General features: G+C 33.0%; 1 protein-coding gene across 1 annotated transcript in view; it reads left to right on the top strand.

The window, feature by feature from the left end:
- FSTL5 (follistatin like 5) overlaps positions 1–17,365 on the top strand; it is a 254,255-nt gene that overhangs the window by 11,486 nt on the left and 225,404 nt on the right. The window contains 1 exon segment of the mRNA XM_054066262.1: positions 9,713–9,746. Coding sequence (XP_053922237.1) covers positions 9,713–9,746 — 34 coding nt within the window.

Genomic DNA, 17,365 nt, shown 5'->3' on the forward strand with positions numbered 1-17,365 from the left:
AAGGGGTAGGTGCAACTGATTAATATTCATATCATGAGCTTCACTTTTCCTTCACAACACTAATTTATCTGCCTTTGTAATATGAATGGTAGAAACAAAATATAATATTCCTAGAAATTTCTCAGAATATTGGTTTTAATCAATACTGGTAGATATACTCCAGTTTTGCCCATGATCATGTCCTAACATAGACAAAATATTACTTGCATTCCTGGAGGTAATTGACGTTGATGCTGTTGTGTCTATACTCTTTAATTGTCATTCTTCCTGCAGATTTTCTTTTATCTAGAAAAAAATTTGCAAAGATGTAAGATAAAATGTGAATGAGCATCAGACAGGCTGAATAATAAAATGCAATGCACATTATGTGGTTTTTAGAAAATTACACTTTGGCAAATTACACTTAAAAACCATTTCTGATTTTTTTTTAAAGAAAATGAATAGGGTTTTTAGGCAAATTACTCCCATTAATGTCAAAGGAAATTGTGCAGCTAAGACCCATCTGTACCGGGGTGGGTTTTTTTTGGAAAAAAAATAGCACTATCTTGTCAGGAAATACAACATAGTACAGTAATTTTGAGGGTACCTGGAGTTATAGGAGCTCACATGAAGGGGAAGATAATGGAATATCCATTAAATACTGTCTCTTAGAAGTGATAATTCAGTATGCTAAAATATTGCCTCTTTGAGATCTCTCTTCTACTTCTATGTCTACTCAGATCTGGAATATCCTTGGGTAATTTCAAAATAAGTATATATGCTGACTAGCTTATGAGATAAGTATATTCATCTACAGCATCTTATCATCTGCTTTGTGTTATCTCATTTGTTTCTTGGTAGGCTGGAAGAAAGTAACTCCTATGCTGTCCATACACAGGAAAGTAATTCTACGCTGAATGTCTGAGAATTTCAAGTTCAATGCAAAATATGCACAAAGAGCAGTAATCTACTTTTATATGACCATTATTTACATAGCATTCATAGCTCCTCCAACTTAGCTAAGAAGAGTTGTAGCCTGGATTTGACTATGTAAATTGGCTTATCCCCACTTCAGGATATAAACTTTTTCGGTTGTAGTGGTACACATTTCAATGTAAAATTATATACTTTTTTCCTCTACTTAAACCATCCGTTCAGTGCTTTAATGATTAAAGCATTATAAAAACGGTAATACTGTACAACCATATAAAATTGGTAGAACATTTTCTCTGTTGTTTGCCATGAAACTGCTTATAACTTTGACAACAGACCAAATACATGTTAAAGTGTGAAGTATGAAGTCCTCATATGAAGAAGCTGTAGCTACGTTGTATTTCTGTAAGAGCAAGCTGTCTAAGAAACTGACCCAGAGTAAGCTTTGATACATGTTGTTTTCATTTTTTTCCTATTCTGTGGACAGTTGTCTTAAGACTATTGTCCTAATTAAGGCAGTGGAAGTATAGCAGGGTAAGAGCCCATGGAAGAATTGATCCTTAAATTTAGTATGAAGATTTTCTTTGGTTTTTCCATTTTATAAAAGGCAAAATTTGGAAAACAGGCCCCTCTCTCTGCCTATTGCTTTATTGGCCTCATAGAATCCTTAAGGTTACTCTTGAACAAGATCTTAGATTGGAAATTAAATGACAATAGAAAATTTTAAAGTCCTGCTATGAACAATGATACAGTGAAACAAGAATCCTTGAATTTAAGGGTAAGATAAAAATGGTAACTATTTCTCAGCTTCTTTTTGACTTGTATAGTAATTAGGGCACACAGGCCTACCTCTAGGGTGCTTATTCTCCTTGGAAGCTACCTGCAGCCTGTTGCACACAGGTCTCTCTACAGTAGGCAGCAGTTTTAGGAAATGTGTACACATGGATCATGAACAATTCTACTAGAAGAATTGTTGCTTCTAAAATACATTAATGTTTCTCTCTGCCTATTTTTGAAAAGAACTATTATTTTGTGGAATGTAATCATGTTTCCAAAACTCTATTTGGTGTATATAATAGCAGTGTGATATTAGCATGAAGTTACTTCAGTGCAGTTGGTACTCAAGAACATTAGGACTTAGACTGCAACTTTAGCCCAGCGCAGTTGTTTCACTTTGAGGATGAAGGCTTTGGCTGCTCTGCTTTACACGGTCCAAGGCTGCTTTAAAGCTAGCACATTCCCTACAAACGCATCTGGGTGATTTACTTTACGCACAGTCGGACATGCCTAAATAGAAAAATTGTGGATTGGCCTTTGTGAGTCATTGTAAGAAGCTTCTATGGATGGAAAGTGGACAGAATGAAGTGCATGTTTCATTGAAGCCTAGTTTGGAGAGAGGTTTCCTTAAAAGTATACAGATGTGGATAAGGTGATGTGGATACTTCTACGTATCTTTATTCTTTCCCTGCTTCCTCTTTTCTTTGAGGTTTTGTGATTTGTTGCATGCAAAGAGGAACAATTGCTTGATACTCCCCTTCCAGAGTCTGCCATGATTCATATTTCTCAGGTATCTAAATTAGCAAAACCAACAAACAGATAGGCAGATTTCACCGTTCTGCCCACCTCTGAAGTTGAGATTTTTGTTATTTTGTTTTTGATGAAATTAATCTTTCATTCTTGTATCTACCTTCCCAAATATTATAGGGTCCATTTCATAAAGGTTTATGAGTTCAAGATTTCATCAAATGTTATCCGGAGGCCTCTAAGGCTTACGCTAAGACCGGTAATACCTAGTCCTGGGAATGTCAATAATTCTGAAAACTTCAGCAGCTTTATACTTTTTCTTATTTCTGCCCAGCCACCTTGCTCTGCGTTTTGTTTTCCTTCACGCGATCATACATTCATGTGATGTATTAATTGATGCAAAAATGACCTACAGCATATTATTTTCCTCAAATTCACTGCCATATATGGTGGCAATTTACAGACTCACAGAATCATTTAGGTTGGAAAAGACCTTTAAGATCATGAAGTCCAGCTGTAAACCTAACTCTGCCAAGTCCAACACTAAACCACATACCTAAGTGCCACTGGGTATGCTGAATACCAGTGCAAGAATCCTGGTGCAAACATTAAATTACAGTGCTTTCTGTAGTACATGGTGTTTTCATGAGCAACAGGAGAATGAATCACTTTTTGCTCATTGTTTCTTCGTTCCTTCCTTGCAGTAAGCAAGGCCTTGCTTGCTGCTTAACGGAATAGCTTTGCAAATGTAAATGTTGCTGCTTCAGCTTTGCATGCATTTTTAGGTTAAATTGCAATGGTACTGCAATTGCTGAGATGAAGTCGGATTTGCTGAAACTTTTCTGAAACACATATGTTCAGCATAATGTCATTGGTCAAATTGGTTCTGAGATCAATGTACCAAATTGTCTTGCATTGCATGTGCACTTAGTCTCTATGGCTGTGACCATACTACTATTTCATCCATGAATAAAAAGTTTCTCTAAATGTATAATTCAGATGTCTTGTAATTAAAGTTGTTGTATTAATAGAAGCTAGTATGTTGCTTTTCAGCTACCATAGCTTGTATACAATTTTTAACAACGTTGTAGAACTCTCTTAACAAAAATATTGTCTTTACTAATAATTATTGCTTTAATTATTTTTTTAAGTTACTGCATAATAACAAAGTACCCTCAATTCATAAAGGACATTGAATATAATGAACACAAAACTAATTATATGCATTTTAACTACATTTTATAGTATGACTAATGATAAATTTTCATTATAAAATGTTTATCAAGCAAATAAGTTTGCACTCGCTCTTCATCAGTTTCTGTAATTAGTGGCTTATATTTATTAAATTATTTTAATTTTTGTTACATATCAAGGAAAAACTACAGTATGTCTTAGACTAATCAGCACTTTGTTTGCATAAAGAACTCTGTTAATTCAGTGTATGCTTTCTAAATACAGCTAGAATGGAAAAGGAGACTTTAAGCTTTTTCACAAAAGAAACAAGTTTCCTCTTCGAGCTACTCTGGCAGAGATATACTCAGATCCTCAGCAGATGATTCAGGCAGACAGATAAGTCAAGTTTTAGATGCAATACAAGTATCTTTTAAGAACACATAATTAAGTGGAAGTCAATATGCTTCTATGTGCAGCATCCATGGTTTATAAATACCAACTCTTCTTTCAAAATAGGAAAAATGAACAGAATGCACATTAAATGGAGATAAGAAACTAGTTTTACTGTTTCTAAAATGGGTAATGGATTTTGTTAGCGCCTTATCTGCCTTTACATATCCATATTATTTTACATGTATCTATGTATCTTTTATAAATAACTGGATACCTTCTTTGGAATGAGTGTACCTTGAAGAGTCCCTTTGACCATCCTACTCTATGCATTTATTGTTAACATGACCCCCTTTTTCTAAATAAAATTTGATATTATACTGACATTATTTACCAAAAATGTCATTTCTGAGCAATGATGATGTGTGACTGTTAAAATGTGTTAAAGAGATATGGATACTATATGTGTCTTAAGGCAAAGAGAAAATATCAACCGAAAAGGTTTTTTTACCTTGCAGGAGTATTTCTTTGTATATTTAAATCAGTGTCTTTTACAAGACCTGATATATATTTTCATGTATATTGCAAATAGTCTATAAGTTATGATTTGCTAGTATAGCAATTTGTGTGTTCAGCCATCCATGGTCATTTTTAGTTCACGAAACCAACACAAAATTTAACATTTTATTCACTTTCATCCACTGTGCTTTGAAAAGTTTGCATCGAATTCAGTCTGTTGGACACACTAGAAAGATTTCCTAATAGTTCTAGTATGTTCTAAAACAAAGCGTTTCATCAGGCTGATAGAATACAACACAAAACGATGCAAAGCCACGTGACTTGTCTGGGTAATTTGTTTGAAGATTGTTAAATACAAATCCCTTTTGTTATATTGAAGCAGATAAAAATTCCTGGGATGTAAGATGATTTATTCTTCTTAAAATGACTCACAGAAATAGAGAATAATATAATATTGTGATTTATGTAATCATTCTAGTGTTATTCAGACAGCAAATATATATGTTTTCTTTGACTGTTAATAGGTGAGGTGAAAATATTTTGGTTTTATATCATAATGCAATACAGGAGAAAAATAACAGAAATATGTGTAAAAGCAGGTCTATCAACTCTCCCACAACATGTTTTTTATAAAGAATTAGTAAGTTTTACTTAATACAATGATGTTTGTTTGTGTATATACATGCTTTCAAACAGCATACGGGTAATTTTTTTTATTTTCAGGCCAACTAGCATCAAAACCCTAGCATGCTGGCGCAAATGCAAATGGAAAGATCTGTTCTGATAAACAATTGTTTGTTTACCTCTCCCATGTTCCAGAATTCTGAGAAGTTTCTTTATTTGTATTTATTTATTTGTTTCCTATCAGGAAGCAGAGTTACTACCTCTCTGAACATTTGAATTTGGTTTTGTTTAAGTTATAGCTGCTTATAATATAAGTCATTCCTTCTTGGTGGTTTTCATCATAAATTAATTCACATACTTCATCTCTTAAAAATAAGAAAGGATCTGTTTTTAATGAACTCTCAGTACAATTTTTTCCATATTTTTAAATCTGTGATTTTAGTTGAAAAGTCTAATATTATAGCAGACTTTTGCTAGGCAGAAGGTTAATTGCACAGTTCAGAGATACTACACTCTGTCTAATCACAGGTTAATCTTGAAATAACTTGAGGCTTACGTACTTCCCTTTCTATCTGGATGCACATTTTTTCATAAATGGAGAAATTTGAAAATGTACTTTCCAGTTAGGTACAGGTTCTGACACACCTCTTTGTTTTGAACAACAAGAAAAAAAATCCATTGACTTAGATGTGTAAAATCTGGTTGCAGTGAACAAGACAAATTTTGCATCACTACCCATTATTTTACAAAATGAGACAAGTTGGAACAATATGGTTTAGTTCTTTGTAGATTAGATGGATTCATTTTTTAAGTTAATGGTACCTAAACATTCCTATGTCCCTATGTATTATAAAATATTTTTGTATTACTCATTATAGCCTTATTCCTTTCATTAGTTTCAAATCTCCCTGGTAGTATTTAAACAAGTGTGTAAGTACACAGAATTGGTTTCGGGTGATATTTTTCTATATTACTCAGACAGAGAGCAGTAATAAGTCTTATTCTGAAATTATTTGCATGGTAACTGGGAAAAATGCTATTAAAATGTATACTACTAAAAGACATATGTATTGGTGTAGACGTTAACTTCTTCCCATATGTGTATCTCAATCCAAATATATTTAAGACTAAATGAACAGGATATGCGCATCATAAAAACAAATCCATGGTGAATATGGACAGAATAAAACAGTACAGTTAGTACTGAAGTGCAATCAGTATGCTGTCTTTGTTATCAACAGGTTATAGAATCTTAAAAATACTCCTTATAAATTGCAACAAAAGAAAAAAAAATCCCAACCAAAATATTCCCACAACACACACAGTTATCTGGCTTTGTATTTATGTTCAAATTAAAAAAAAACAAAGTATCTTGTAATAGAAAAAGCAAATTAGAAATGTTTAGTGTTTAGCCTATTTCAATTGCTATTTTTAGTGGTATAAACTTATAAAGCAGCAAATATTTGAAGAATACCTTCAGTACATAAAACAAAACATCTCTTTGAGCAACTCTTGCATAAAATATAAATTTGAAATTTTGAGAACAGATTGCTGCCTTGAATAGGTTCTTAAAGTTTTTTACCATCATCGAAGACAATTAGGTCATTGTATACTTAACACTGAATATCAGATTATGCAGTAAATGGTTTACTCTGTAGGTGGTATGAAGATGTTAAGTGAATACATGCGCTATGAAAGACTTCTTGATTTACATACTTTCAGACTTTCATGTAATGTGGAATTCAGCATTTCTGAAGAAATAACTCGTCAGTCAAAAAATAAAATAACCCAAAAATTCAATTAGGGGAACATGCTATATGGTAGAAGTTATTGCTCGGGTGGAAAATAATTTGTCTCTGTTTTCCAAGCGAACAACAGGATCTGTGTCAGACAGTGAAATGAAAATGAATAAACAGAAGGGCTGTCAACTTTAGTTGTAGTTTTCAGAGTAGTCAGAGTGAGTCCTTCAGTAAATGAACTTACTGAACTTGCTGGTTTTTTGTTTTCTTTTTTCTTTCCAATTTCAGTGTATATTTTACTTGGCTTTTTTTTTCTTCTGAATGAGTTTTTACAATGAATGCTGTGCAGGGAAATAAAGTTTTTGAGTAAGATATTGTCATACTATTTTAGGTACGGAAAGCAGAGAACTCAAGAAATATGGTACTTAAAAATAAGTTACTATGTAAAGATACCATTAATTTTGAAATGGATTTTGATTCAATACTTTTGCATGTGAAATAAGTAATATAAGTAGAAAATATAGTTTAATGAATACTTGCTCAAATAAAAAATAAATAACTTCAGCAGCAAGTTCACTTCAATATTCAGAAATTGCAGAAGCATTGCTGTGCAAGTAAAATTAGAAAATTTAAAAAACTTTTCTGAACAATTATCAGAGGGTTGCATGTTTTCAATGAAGTATCACATTGACTTAATTTTTATTTCAAACTAGGAAAATGATAAATTTCAGTAATTTAAAACTTTTTAGTTAACTGCAAAACAAATGTGTTTTTTCATCAGTAATTTTTGATGCCATGCTGTTTTCTCAGCTTTATGGCAGTAAGTTGACACATTTAAAATGTTTAAAGCAAGTACCTTTTTCGTTATTTCTGATTAACAAGTTTGTTCTATAAATATTTACAAAATTTGAGGCTAATAGTATGATAGAATAGTATATGGCTGATGGAATAAGTATTTTCTTAGGCTCTTATGGAAAGGATTCAGAGATTTGCAGGGGAAGAAAGCAGAGCTAGAATTAAGCATAGGTAAGCTCAAGACTTTCACCTGAACTAGAAATAAGTGGGTCAACTTAAGAGGTTCTGCTGATACCTTTAAGATAAAACTGCGCCTCCACACAGATCTGATATTTGTCCTAGTTCATGGTAACAACCACTTAACTTATCCTGTGTTAAATGTGATATTTCTCTTAGGAACTCCTAAATTGATTCACAGTTTTAGCCTGGCCCTTCTGTCTATGGTTTTCAGGACCTATTGATGTCCTATGCTGAGCACATATCAGGTTGCTCTGTTCGGCCACCTTATATTCAAATCATAATGGAGTTATCATGTGCCAACTGAAGGCGCTGTGTTTCATCCAAATGCTGCAGCTATTGTTGTGCTTATTACAGCCACTTTTACTGGCTGTTCTCCTTTTCCTCTGCCAGTTACTTAGATTTGGTGGATTCCTGGTCATCAGCCTAGCAAGAGTTTGACCTCTGCTTCATAAACTGTCAAATGGCTACTTAAGCTAACCATGACCCATTTCATATATCTAATATGTTCACACATACTCACTGGTTGACACAATTTCAGTTCTTGGTATGTTAGTATCAAGAATTCATACTATATATATGCTCTCTGTCCTCCTTCCCCATTTCTCATCATTAGAAATAAGAACTGAAAGATTTATATGACCAATGTATGAACACTGACATTTTAAGGAATAATAGAAATATAAATTTAGTCATCAGGATGTAAGGCTTGCTCAGGCTTAGCCTTTTCGATGTGGGTCTGAGAATTACTTGGTCTGCTTATTCAAAACAGAAATTCAAAAGCTTTTTCAGCTGCTTGTTTTCTAAACATGGACAATTACACCTATAGTTGTGTAGTGTTGCCTCAGCAGAAGGAATATTTATCTGTTATGTCCTAATGTATTTTCATTTTATTTGAAAACATAATTTTACAGAAAAATAATACAATGGTATTCCAAAGAAAATCCAGAATGAGAAATAACTAGGTAACAGTGCTATGGGAAAAACTTGGTGGGTTAGAGTAAAGAAATAAGGGGATCATAGTGAAAAATATGTTGACTGTGAATCAGCGATACTGTATTGCTGATGCAGTTCTAGAGCTGATGTATTTGAAAAAATCCTTAATTCTAAATTCTGAATGGAGACATTGGAATACTTCTGACAAAATGTATTATAAAATTGTTAGAAAGAGAAGACTGAAAGACAACTGAACCAAGAGAGACAATATTGTTTTGCTTTAAAGATAAAATGTTTGCTACCTTCATAGTGATGCAAGCACATCAGGAAAAATAAAAAAAATATTTTAGTTGAAGGGATTTTGGCAGAGTTTCATTCAGATGAAACTGAGGGCAGTTAAGCTCTGCTCCAGGGCTTACCAGGTTCTGGAACACCCTCTGGTATCATGGAGTAATTTAGGCTGGCAGTGGCCTCTATGGTTATGTAGTTCAACAAGTGGCTTAAAGCAGACAAATCTAAATCAAATCTAAACTCCAAATCTACATCAGATTGTACAGGATCTTCTTCAGCTGAATTATGAGCATCTCCCAAGACAGAGATAAAGTGACAGAGACTGCGTGGCCTCTATGGACAATGTATTCCTGCTCTTATTCACTGTCATTGTGAACAAAAATATGAAACATACTAAAGGAGTTTAAAACCAGGTTACATAGGAATCTTTCTGCAGCAAACAAAGAGTAGCTGATTTTGTCTTGGAGCAGGAAAGAAAATGAACTAGACCCCATGTCTTTTGGATCTGTATGTCTATGATTTGTGTGGTAACTTATTCTGTAAATAATATATTTTTCTACTTTTAATTGCAGCAGGAAAAGAATCAGGAAATCTCAAGAAATAAAGGTAAGTGCTAATTATTTTCAAAATGCGGAGATTCTTGTAATTATCACAAATCTAGAATCCATTGTTTGTAAAATAATATCCAGACAGATTATTTGCTGAATATTTTAGTATTTGAAATGACAAAAATGTATTCAGGAAAGGGGAATGAACGGTAGAAAGTAAATACGTAAGCTACTATTTTTGGAACTCTGCTTCAGATGAACAAGGCTGACTGCTGCACTCTGAATGGGGTGGGCTGCACAGCTTCTCACTAAGTTTATGACCTTGACTATGGATGCTTATTATACTTTGGTGAAACATCAGTACCATGGTTTTAGCTTTTCCTTTTCCATTCAGTAAATCCGTAATTGGATGTGATTCCAATTTTTGCACAAATTAATCATGTCCTTAGTATGTTGACTTGCAAAACTACTGTCATCTGTGGCTTGTGCCTGCTTTTTTTTTTTAACTCTTTCACTGCACCTTACTCTGTGCCAATAACTAAGCAATACATAAAAATAGAATGTCCGGGTTAAAGAAACAGCCTTGTACCAAGAATCCAGAAACACAAATTGTGGATTTCATGCTCCTTTTTAATACAAAGTATTTTAAGAGACAGAGCACCCTGATCTCTTAATTAAAAGTTTGCTGCACAAGCAATGAAAGGCAAAATTGCCAGTACAGGCAAATAATATTGTCTTGATATTGTAGTTGCTTACAGAGTTAGGCTATGAGGTACTTTAAAAAAAACAAAACAAAGGGAAAGCAGAAGGGGAAAGAATACCATTTAAAAATTGCAAGGAGAGGAGGGAATTAAGTAACAAACTAACCTGTATTTTTTCTATTGCTTTAGGAAGCAATGATAAATCGTATCACCTGACTTAGCTGCTCTTAATTCAGTTATTTATGTATCACAGTACTCATTAATCTCAATTTCCTTGCTTTCCCTCACACTAAAGCTATACAGAAGCATCTAAAGACAAATGAAAACTGATGGTTGTTTGGAGTAGTGTCAGGATAATTACGTTGTTCATGATGACATGATAATTTACATCATCCAAAGGACCTAAGATCCTTCACTTGAAAAGTGTACGTGGTAAAAACCAAACCAAAACCCACAAACCAAGAAGAAAATCATTCAGTTTCAACACTTTGTGATTTTTTAATTTCTTTTCTGACTTAACACAATATAAGGTTGAATACAAGGTAGTGAATATATCCATGATGTGTTGGTCAAAAACCTTTCTTGTTTTATGATGTAATACAGATTATATAAAAGATTGTGAAATATCAGATTAAATTACAGAAATAAGATATTTGGGAATACTTAATTTTAGAGAAATTAAAAATTTAAGCATCTATCTACAAAGAAAAATACTGAAATTGACCATTTTTGTGGTCTTCTATGATTTATTTCAGTTATATTATGCTGTTTTATACTCATCTCCCTCCCACACCCTGCCCAGTTGTCAGGTGTATGATCATTAGGATATATATGTCAGGAATAAATAAAAGTAGGAACAAAACAATGAGTTAGTTGAGAGCGCCCATCATTAACTGCTAGCCTCGTTAGCTAACCACAGAAACAATTTTCAAAAGCCTATAAAATATTGCTGACAATCACAGCCAAAGCAAAGTATTAATCTCTTCTTGAGAGAAGATATGCATTACCTCCAAACAGGCAGTGAAATTGATGCACAGCTGCATAAAAATTGTGGTGATTGTATCTATAACATCTCCTAAGGAAATTTTTAATCTCTTAAATTTCCTGCATGCTGTGCATGTCTCTGCCTAAACTGACAATTCAACTTGTAAGTTTTCAGTGGTCTGAAAGACTATTCATGCACAGGATAGGCTTGGAAAAATGTTTCCACTTTACTATATATACAGACATTTTAATTGCTTAATGATTTTGGGTGTTGTTTTGTTTGGCCCTCTTTTTTTTCATTTTCTTTAGATTTCTTATTTGTTTCCGTATGTTTTTATTCCATGTCATTGAGATTCAGAAAGGTATTTTCATTTCACTTACAGCATAAAAGATGTTAGAAGTTTTTCTGCTTAAAATATTGGTTGGTTTAGGTGAAACAAGGCTAAAATAATGTTTCAGCGTAAATGTTTCTGCATTATCATCGACCATCTACCGTTCACATGCAGAATCTAAATGTTTTGTGCTCTGCACGTGCTCCTGTGAGATAGGCAAATTATCCCAAGGTTCTCAGGACAGGGTTCAAGCAGTATTCTTTACAGTTACCACGTATGGAAGTTACTCTATGCAGTACATTTTCTATGGTTGCTTAAATGTTCTGAAACTTACAGAAACAATGTCTTCTTAATCAAAATGAAAATTACTGCCTATGTTGAATATACGTACCAAATAAAACTCTGGGATCTCTGGTGGGACTCATAACTTCCACAGATATCAGTACTTCAATATCTAATGTTTATCCAGTCTTTCCTTAAGATAGTATTTTTATAAGAGGAGGATGTTTCGGCAGAATTAGCGTCAAATGCATTTTGACTTTAGCAGGATCAAGATAATAGTAATGAGCACCATTCCATATATTTTATTGTATTATAAATGCCTAGTAATTTTTCATTTTATTTCATCTATTGCTCTAAAATAAATCTGATGCGTATTCATATTTTATTAGTAATGATGTTGTTATAGTTTCTTTTCCTGACCTTTTTCTGACCCACTTGTTTTTACCATCTGTTACTTCTGCTGTTGACCGCTAAGTCAATCACACCAAAATAGAAGCCGATACTCAAACATGCCCTGTTGTGACACTAATCCCTTCTCTTTCTGATCTGTGATATTCTCTTTCTTGTTGCATTTAATGGATAATAGAGATTTGTGTACATTGTCTGAGAAAAAAAGAAATACTGCTTTTATGTAAAGTAATGCATTAACATTTTACAGCTTTGTTGTACGGTGGAAAACTTCCATATACATTTGAACTTTTTTCCTACATGAATAGAATTTATCACCAGTGCAAAATACAAATGAAATTAGTTTCATAGCACTTGTCTTGACCATGAAAGAAATAACAAAGTAAATAATCACCAACTGAAATGTGACAAAATTTTATGTGCTCTGTTGGAGTTGCAATTTGTCATTCTTTTCCCCTGTTTTCCAGTGTTAAAGTCTTCAGACAAATGAACATTTTATTGCAGACCTATAGTGAATAATAAAATATATATTTTTGCAATGAATTGGAAATATGTTTGGCAATATCAGAAATTGTGTTGTATTTAAGCAGTGTGCAGAATTGTCTTCCCAGCTTCTGTTTAACTTTGAGACTTTCAAGTGCTTTTAATAAAGTACACTATAAACTTTACAATGGAATTTATTCTGACAACGTTATTCTGGAAAACTTTATTTTTGAAGAATCATAGGGTTGACTAGTGACACATTCCAACTTTTTGCCAAACAGTCATCACAATTCATTTCCTCAGAAAAAGCATGGACACACTGGAAATAGTCACAAAATATTTCTGTTATATCGTAATATTTCAGATTATTTCCAAATGCAGTCACAGTTATTTTGAATTACAGTACAATGATTTTCTTATTCAAGAACTGAACATAAATTTCAGTATAGAAAAGCAGTGTGTCATATATGTTTCTTAGAAACAACAGCAGCAAAACCAGAGAGAATCTACCAGAACAAAAAAAGCTAAAAACCAGTTTGAATTTAGGCTGACAGTAGGTTGGTCATTTTGCTGATATGAAACAGTGTGATGATACTGTACGCAGCTTGCGTAATTTTAGCTATTTCTTTCAACAACTTAAAGAACAGTTATTGAAAGACATAAAATTTTCTCCATCTAAGATTTAGAAAACACACTTTTCACAGCATTTGCAATATTATGTGAATGTAAAAAATATGAATGATATTAATTTGAATAGTTAAGTACACTCTAGAGATTGACTTTATGGTAAACTGTTAAAAGTTTTGCTGGTTACTATTGATCTGAGCTTTGAACGTCATTAACACACAAATCTATACAGAATGTTGACTGATACTATTTGAATTACCATCTGAGTTTTTAACTGCATTCAGTCCTTCCCATATTATGCTTATCTTAATAATCTGAATGTGAAATCATTATTGACTCACAGATCAATTTAAAAAATATGATTTTTTTATTATTATGAATATATTGCCAAGCTTTTCTGACATTGTTAACAAATGTCTGTTCCTTTTATGATCTTTAACTACCAAAACCAGAGTGGATACCATATGGGCATCGCTTGCATATCTTACTTGCTTTTTTTCCTCATTAAAAAGTTAGCATATCTGCCACAACACCCGTGAGATTGTCTGGGATTCCAGACTGGTGGTATAGTCTTTTTCTTTACAGTGACAAATGTAAGACAGGAAGGAGTGAGAAAGTTTGTTCAAATTAAAAGAATTTAAAGGACAAAACTAGTAGGCCTTAATGAAAGAAATAACTTTAATAAGTGACGCCTTATCTTGAGACACTCTGAAATGCCAGCAGGTGAGCAAACTGTTATGTCTATCTTGCAATATCCTGCTATGTCTATCCTGCTGGCTGTTACCAGTTTTGATAATGGACAGATCTGTTTATTTTCTGGCTTGGAAAACATGGCATCAGCATCTTAAGTCATGTTAAAGCAATTAACTGTGGCAAAAAAAATGCACTTCATTACTTTCTGTAATGCATCCAGTGACTTGTAATATCTGCTTAACTAAATTATTCTGAATCTGTGTTTCAGTAGACCTGTGTTATATGAGTATGGTTTGAATCTGAACTGCAATGCTGGACTCAGTTGATTAATGTTTTAGTTTCTACAGTGCAGTAATCCTTTTCTGGTAGCTCAGTACATATCAGAAAAAAAGAAAAATGTAATATTTTAGAGAATATACATACCAGCAGGCAGTTTATTAAATGTTTGTCCAAGAATGTTGTTTTGTTTGGAATGCAGCTCTAAATAATCTGAGCTATAGTGTTCTTTGTGCTGAAGTTCTTTTCTTTGTCATTATGTTCCAACTTGAATGAATAAACTTTAAAGAGGTGATATGAAGATTGTTTGAATTTAGCGTGCCAAATACTAGCCCTTTATTCCTGTTCCATTCGCCTCTAAAGCTTAGTCAACTGAAACTCAAATCTGTTCTGGCACTTAAGAACTGCCATAAGAAATGCAGCTCTGTCTTCCACTTGAACAGTTCTCCATTCCTTTTCATTTCCATTCTCTTACAAGAGACCCTCAGACAGTGTTATTAACAAAATGTTGTGTGGTTATATTTATTTGTTATTATTATGGGATGGACTTAACATGATTAATTTTTGTAAAAATGGGATTTTTTTTTTTAGGTTCTGCGTCAGTTCAGAGTCAGGTTATGAAACTCTGAAAAGAAACACAAGTCTTAGTCTGTGAAAGTAATTTTAATAATTTTAATGCAGTAGTTAATCTTACAATCTTATTTTTTAGAAGACCTTAAGCTCATTGTTGGAAGGTGAAGTGTGTGCATCAGAAGGTCAGATATCTGTTCTAGGTAATATCTTTGATAATAGTGCAATTACCCAGACTTTGAAAGTATACATTAAAAGCAAGATGTGTGCTGTACCATACAGCTTTGTGAGACAGCTTTGTTTTGTTTTTTTAAAAAAAAAGTATTAATTGATGAAGCTGAATTGCAGTTTTCAGTTTTATCTGTCAAAACAGCACAGTAATCTAGTCAGATTTACTACTGGTGTAATACCATGAAGATAAACAGAGTAAACTGTATGAATATGTTTGACTCAGCAGTTGTTGTCTTGAGGTAAATGTTCTTTCTGTTAGTCAAGAAAGTAAGGGAAAGTGCTCAAGTAATAGAAAGTGAATACAGTCTGGTTCAAACATAACAGAATTTCCACATTTACCATATTTTAAAATACAGACATACATTCCATACCAGTGGAAACTGTCTGCAGTTTTTGTTATGTTAATGTTAGGGGATGGACAGCATCACATAGAATTTCATGAGTGTTATGTTACAAATAATGTCTATATGTCAGTGTAGCAGTGCTTTCTAATTTCATATTGAGTTTTTAAGTCCACTTCTCCTATGACAAGTGTATATATTAAAAAGATAATAACTAGAAAACAAAAAGCCAGAATGAGTTTTAAAAGTTCTTGTAGATTACACAAAATTCACAGCTGCCACTGTATATTCAGAAAATTAATTGGAATAATAAGATATGTCTGTCATTTTTCTTAAATGTACATGTCCATTATTTCTGCTGCTAATCTAGAGCAGTGTAAAGGGGTGACTTGTATCCTGGTGGCCGCTATAGAAATAACTACTGATATATATTACATATGTATTATCATATACATATTTAATATATGTATGATGATAAAGAAAATGTGAAAACAGAAACATTTTCCAGCTGTGTTCAATTGCATTCATAATAGAATAAAATTCATGTGAGATGTATCAAACTTGTTAGCAGCCTTAGAAATTATGCACACAAAGAATCTGGGTTTCGTTTGGCTTTATTTATGACAGAGAAATGGATATTTGATTTAATTTTTCTTCCCATATTTAATATTCATGCCATTCAGAAACATGGATGGGTTAAAGAATGGCCTGTTGATATTCCAGGCAAGAACTCTTCTTCTGTAAAATTATGTATCTGTACTAACAAGAGATATCATGGTTATTTCTGTATGTAACAGCATTGTAGAGCTAACACAAGAAATTGATATGCCTATCCAGTTTTGGGTTTATTTTTAAATTAATCCATGTCCTCCTAAAATCCGAAATCACATAGAGAGTGCAATGCAATGCGAAAGTATGCTTACGTCCTTCAATATACGTAATAAATTTTAGTGCAGTGTCTGTAGGCTATACATGTCATGTTTCTCACATGTAGTAAATATTAATTTGCTTTCATTAACAATAGAACTTTAAGAATGTACGCTCCGAAGCTAAGAGCTCTCATGGCTTTGGTGCATGTAGGTATATTGCTTTAAAATGTTAGCTGCCTCTGCTGCATACCCTGCTCCTTTGCGGAAATAGACTGTTGAAGATATGAAGATAATCTTCACATCTTAACACCTCAAAGCTTTCCTTTTAGAACACATTTTCAAAAAGAATAACGTATGTTAGGAACTATTATAATGTTGTTACGCTAGAAACTTACATTTTATTTGTAAATAGGTATACAATGCATTATCTAAAGACTCAATGTTAGAATTTGGGGAAAGCAACTTTCATTAATTGTTTTTATTCCTCTATAATATATCCCTTTCTTTATCAGAAGATCTCAGTGTTGTCTCAGTGTAAGCTTATCTAAAATGGCCTGCTATGATACCTCATTACTGAAGAAAGAGGAGGCTATGGTATTTATATCACTGAAAAATATATACATAGACAACCTTTTAAACTCTCCAGGAATCTTTACAAGATCTACTGATGTGCTTTCTTAAGTATGAACTTAAAGCCAATATAGATAACAGTTCAATTTAACTGTTCATAAAGGAGTATTTAAGGGAGAGGAGTGGTTGTCCCGAAAGAAGAAGTGAAGTCCAGGAGGGGGGAGTGTCTTAACATTCAGAAGCAAAAGATCACATGTACTGGTATTTCAGAAATAAATTCTATACAACATTTTACATTGTTTTAAAATTT

The sequence above is a fragment of the Cuculus canorus genome, chromosome 4 (genome assembly GCF_017976375.1).
Source record: "Cuculus canorus isolate bCucCan1 chromosome 4, bCucCan1.pri, whole genome shotgun sequence".
NCBI lineage: Eukaryota > Metazoa > Chordata > Aves > Cuculiformes > Cuculidae > Cuculus > Cuculus canorus.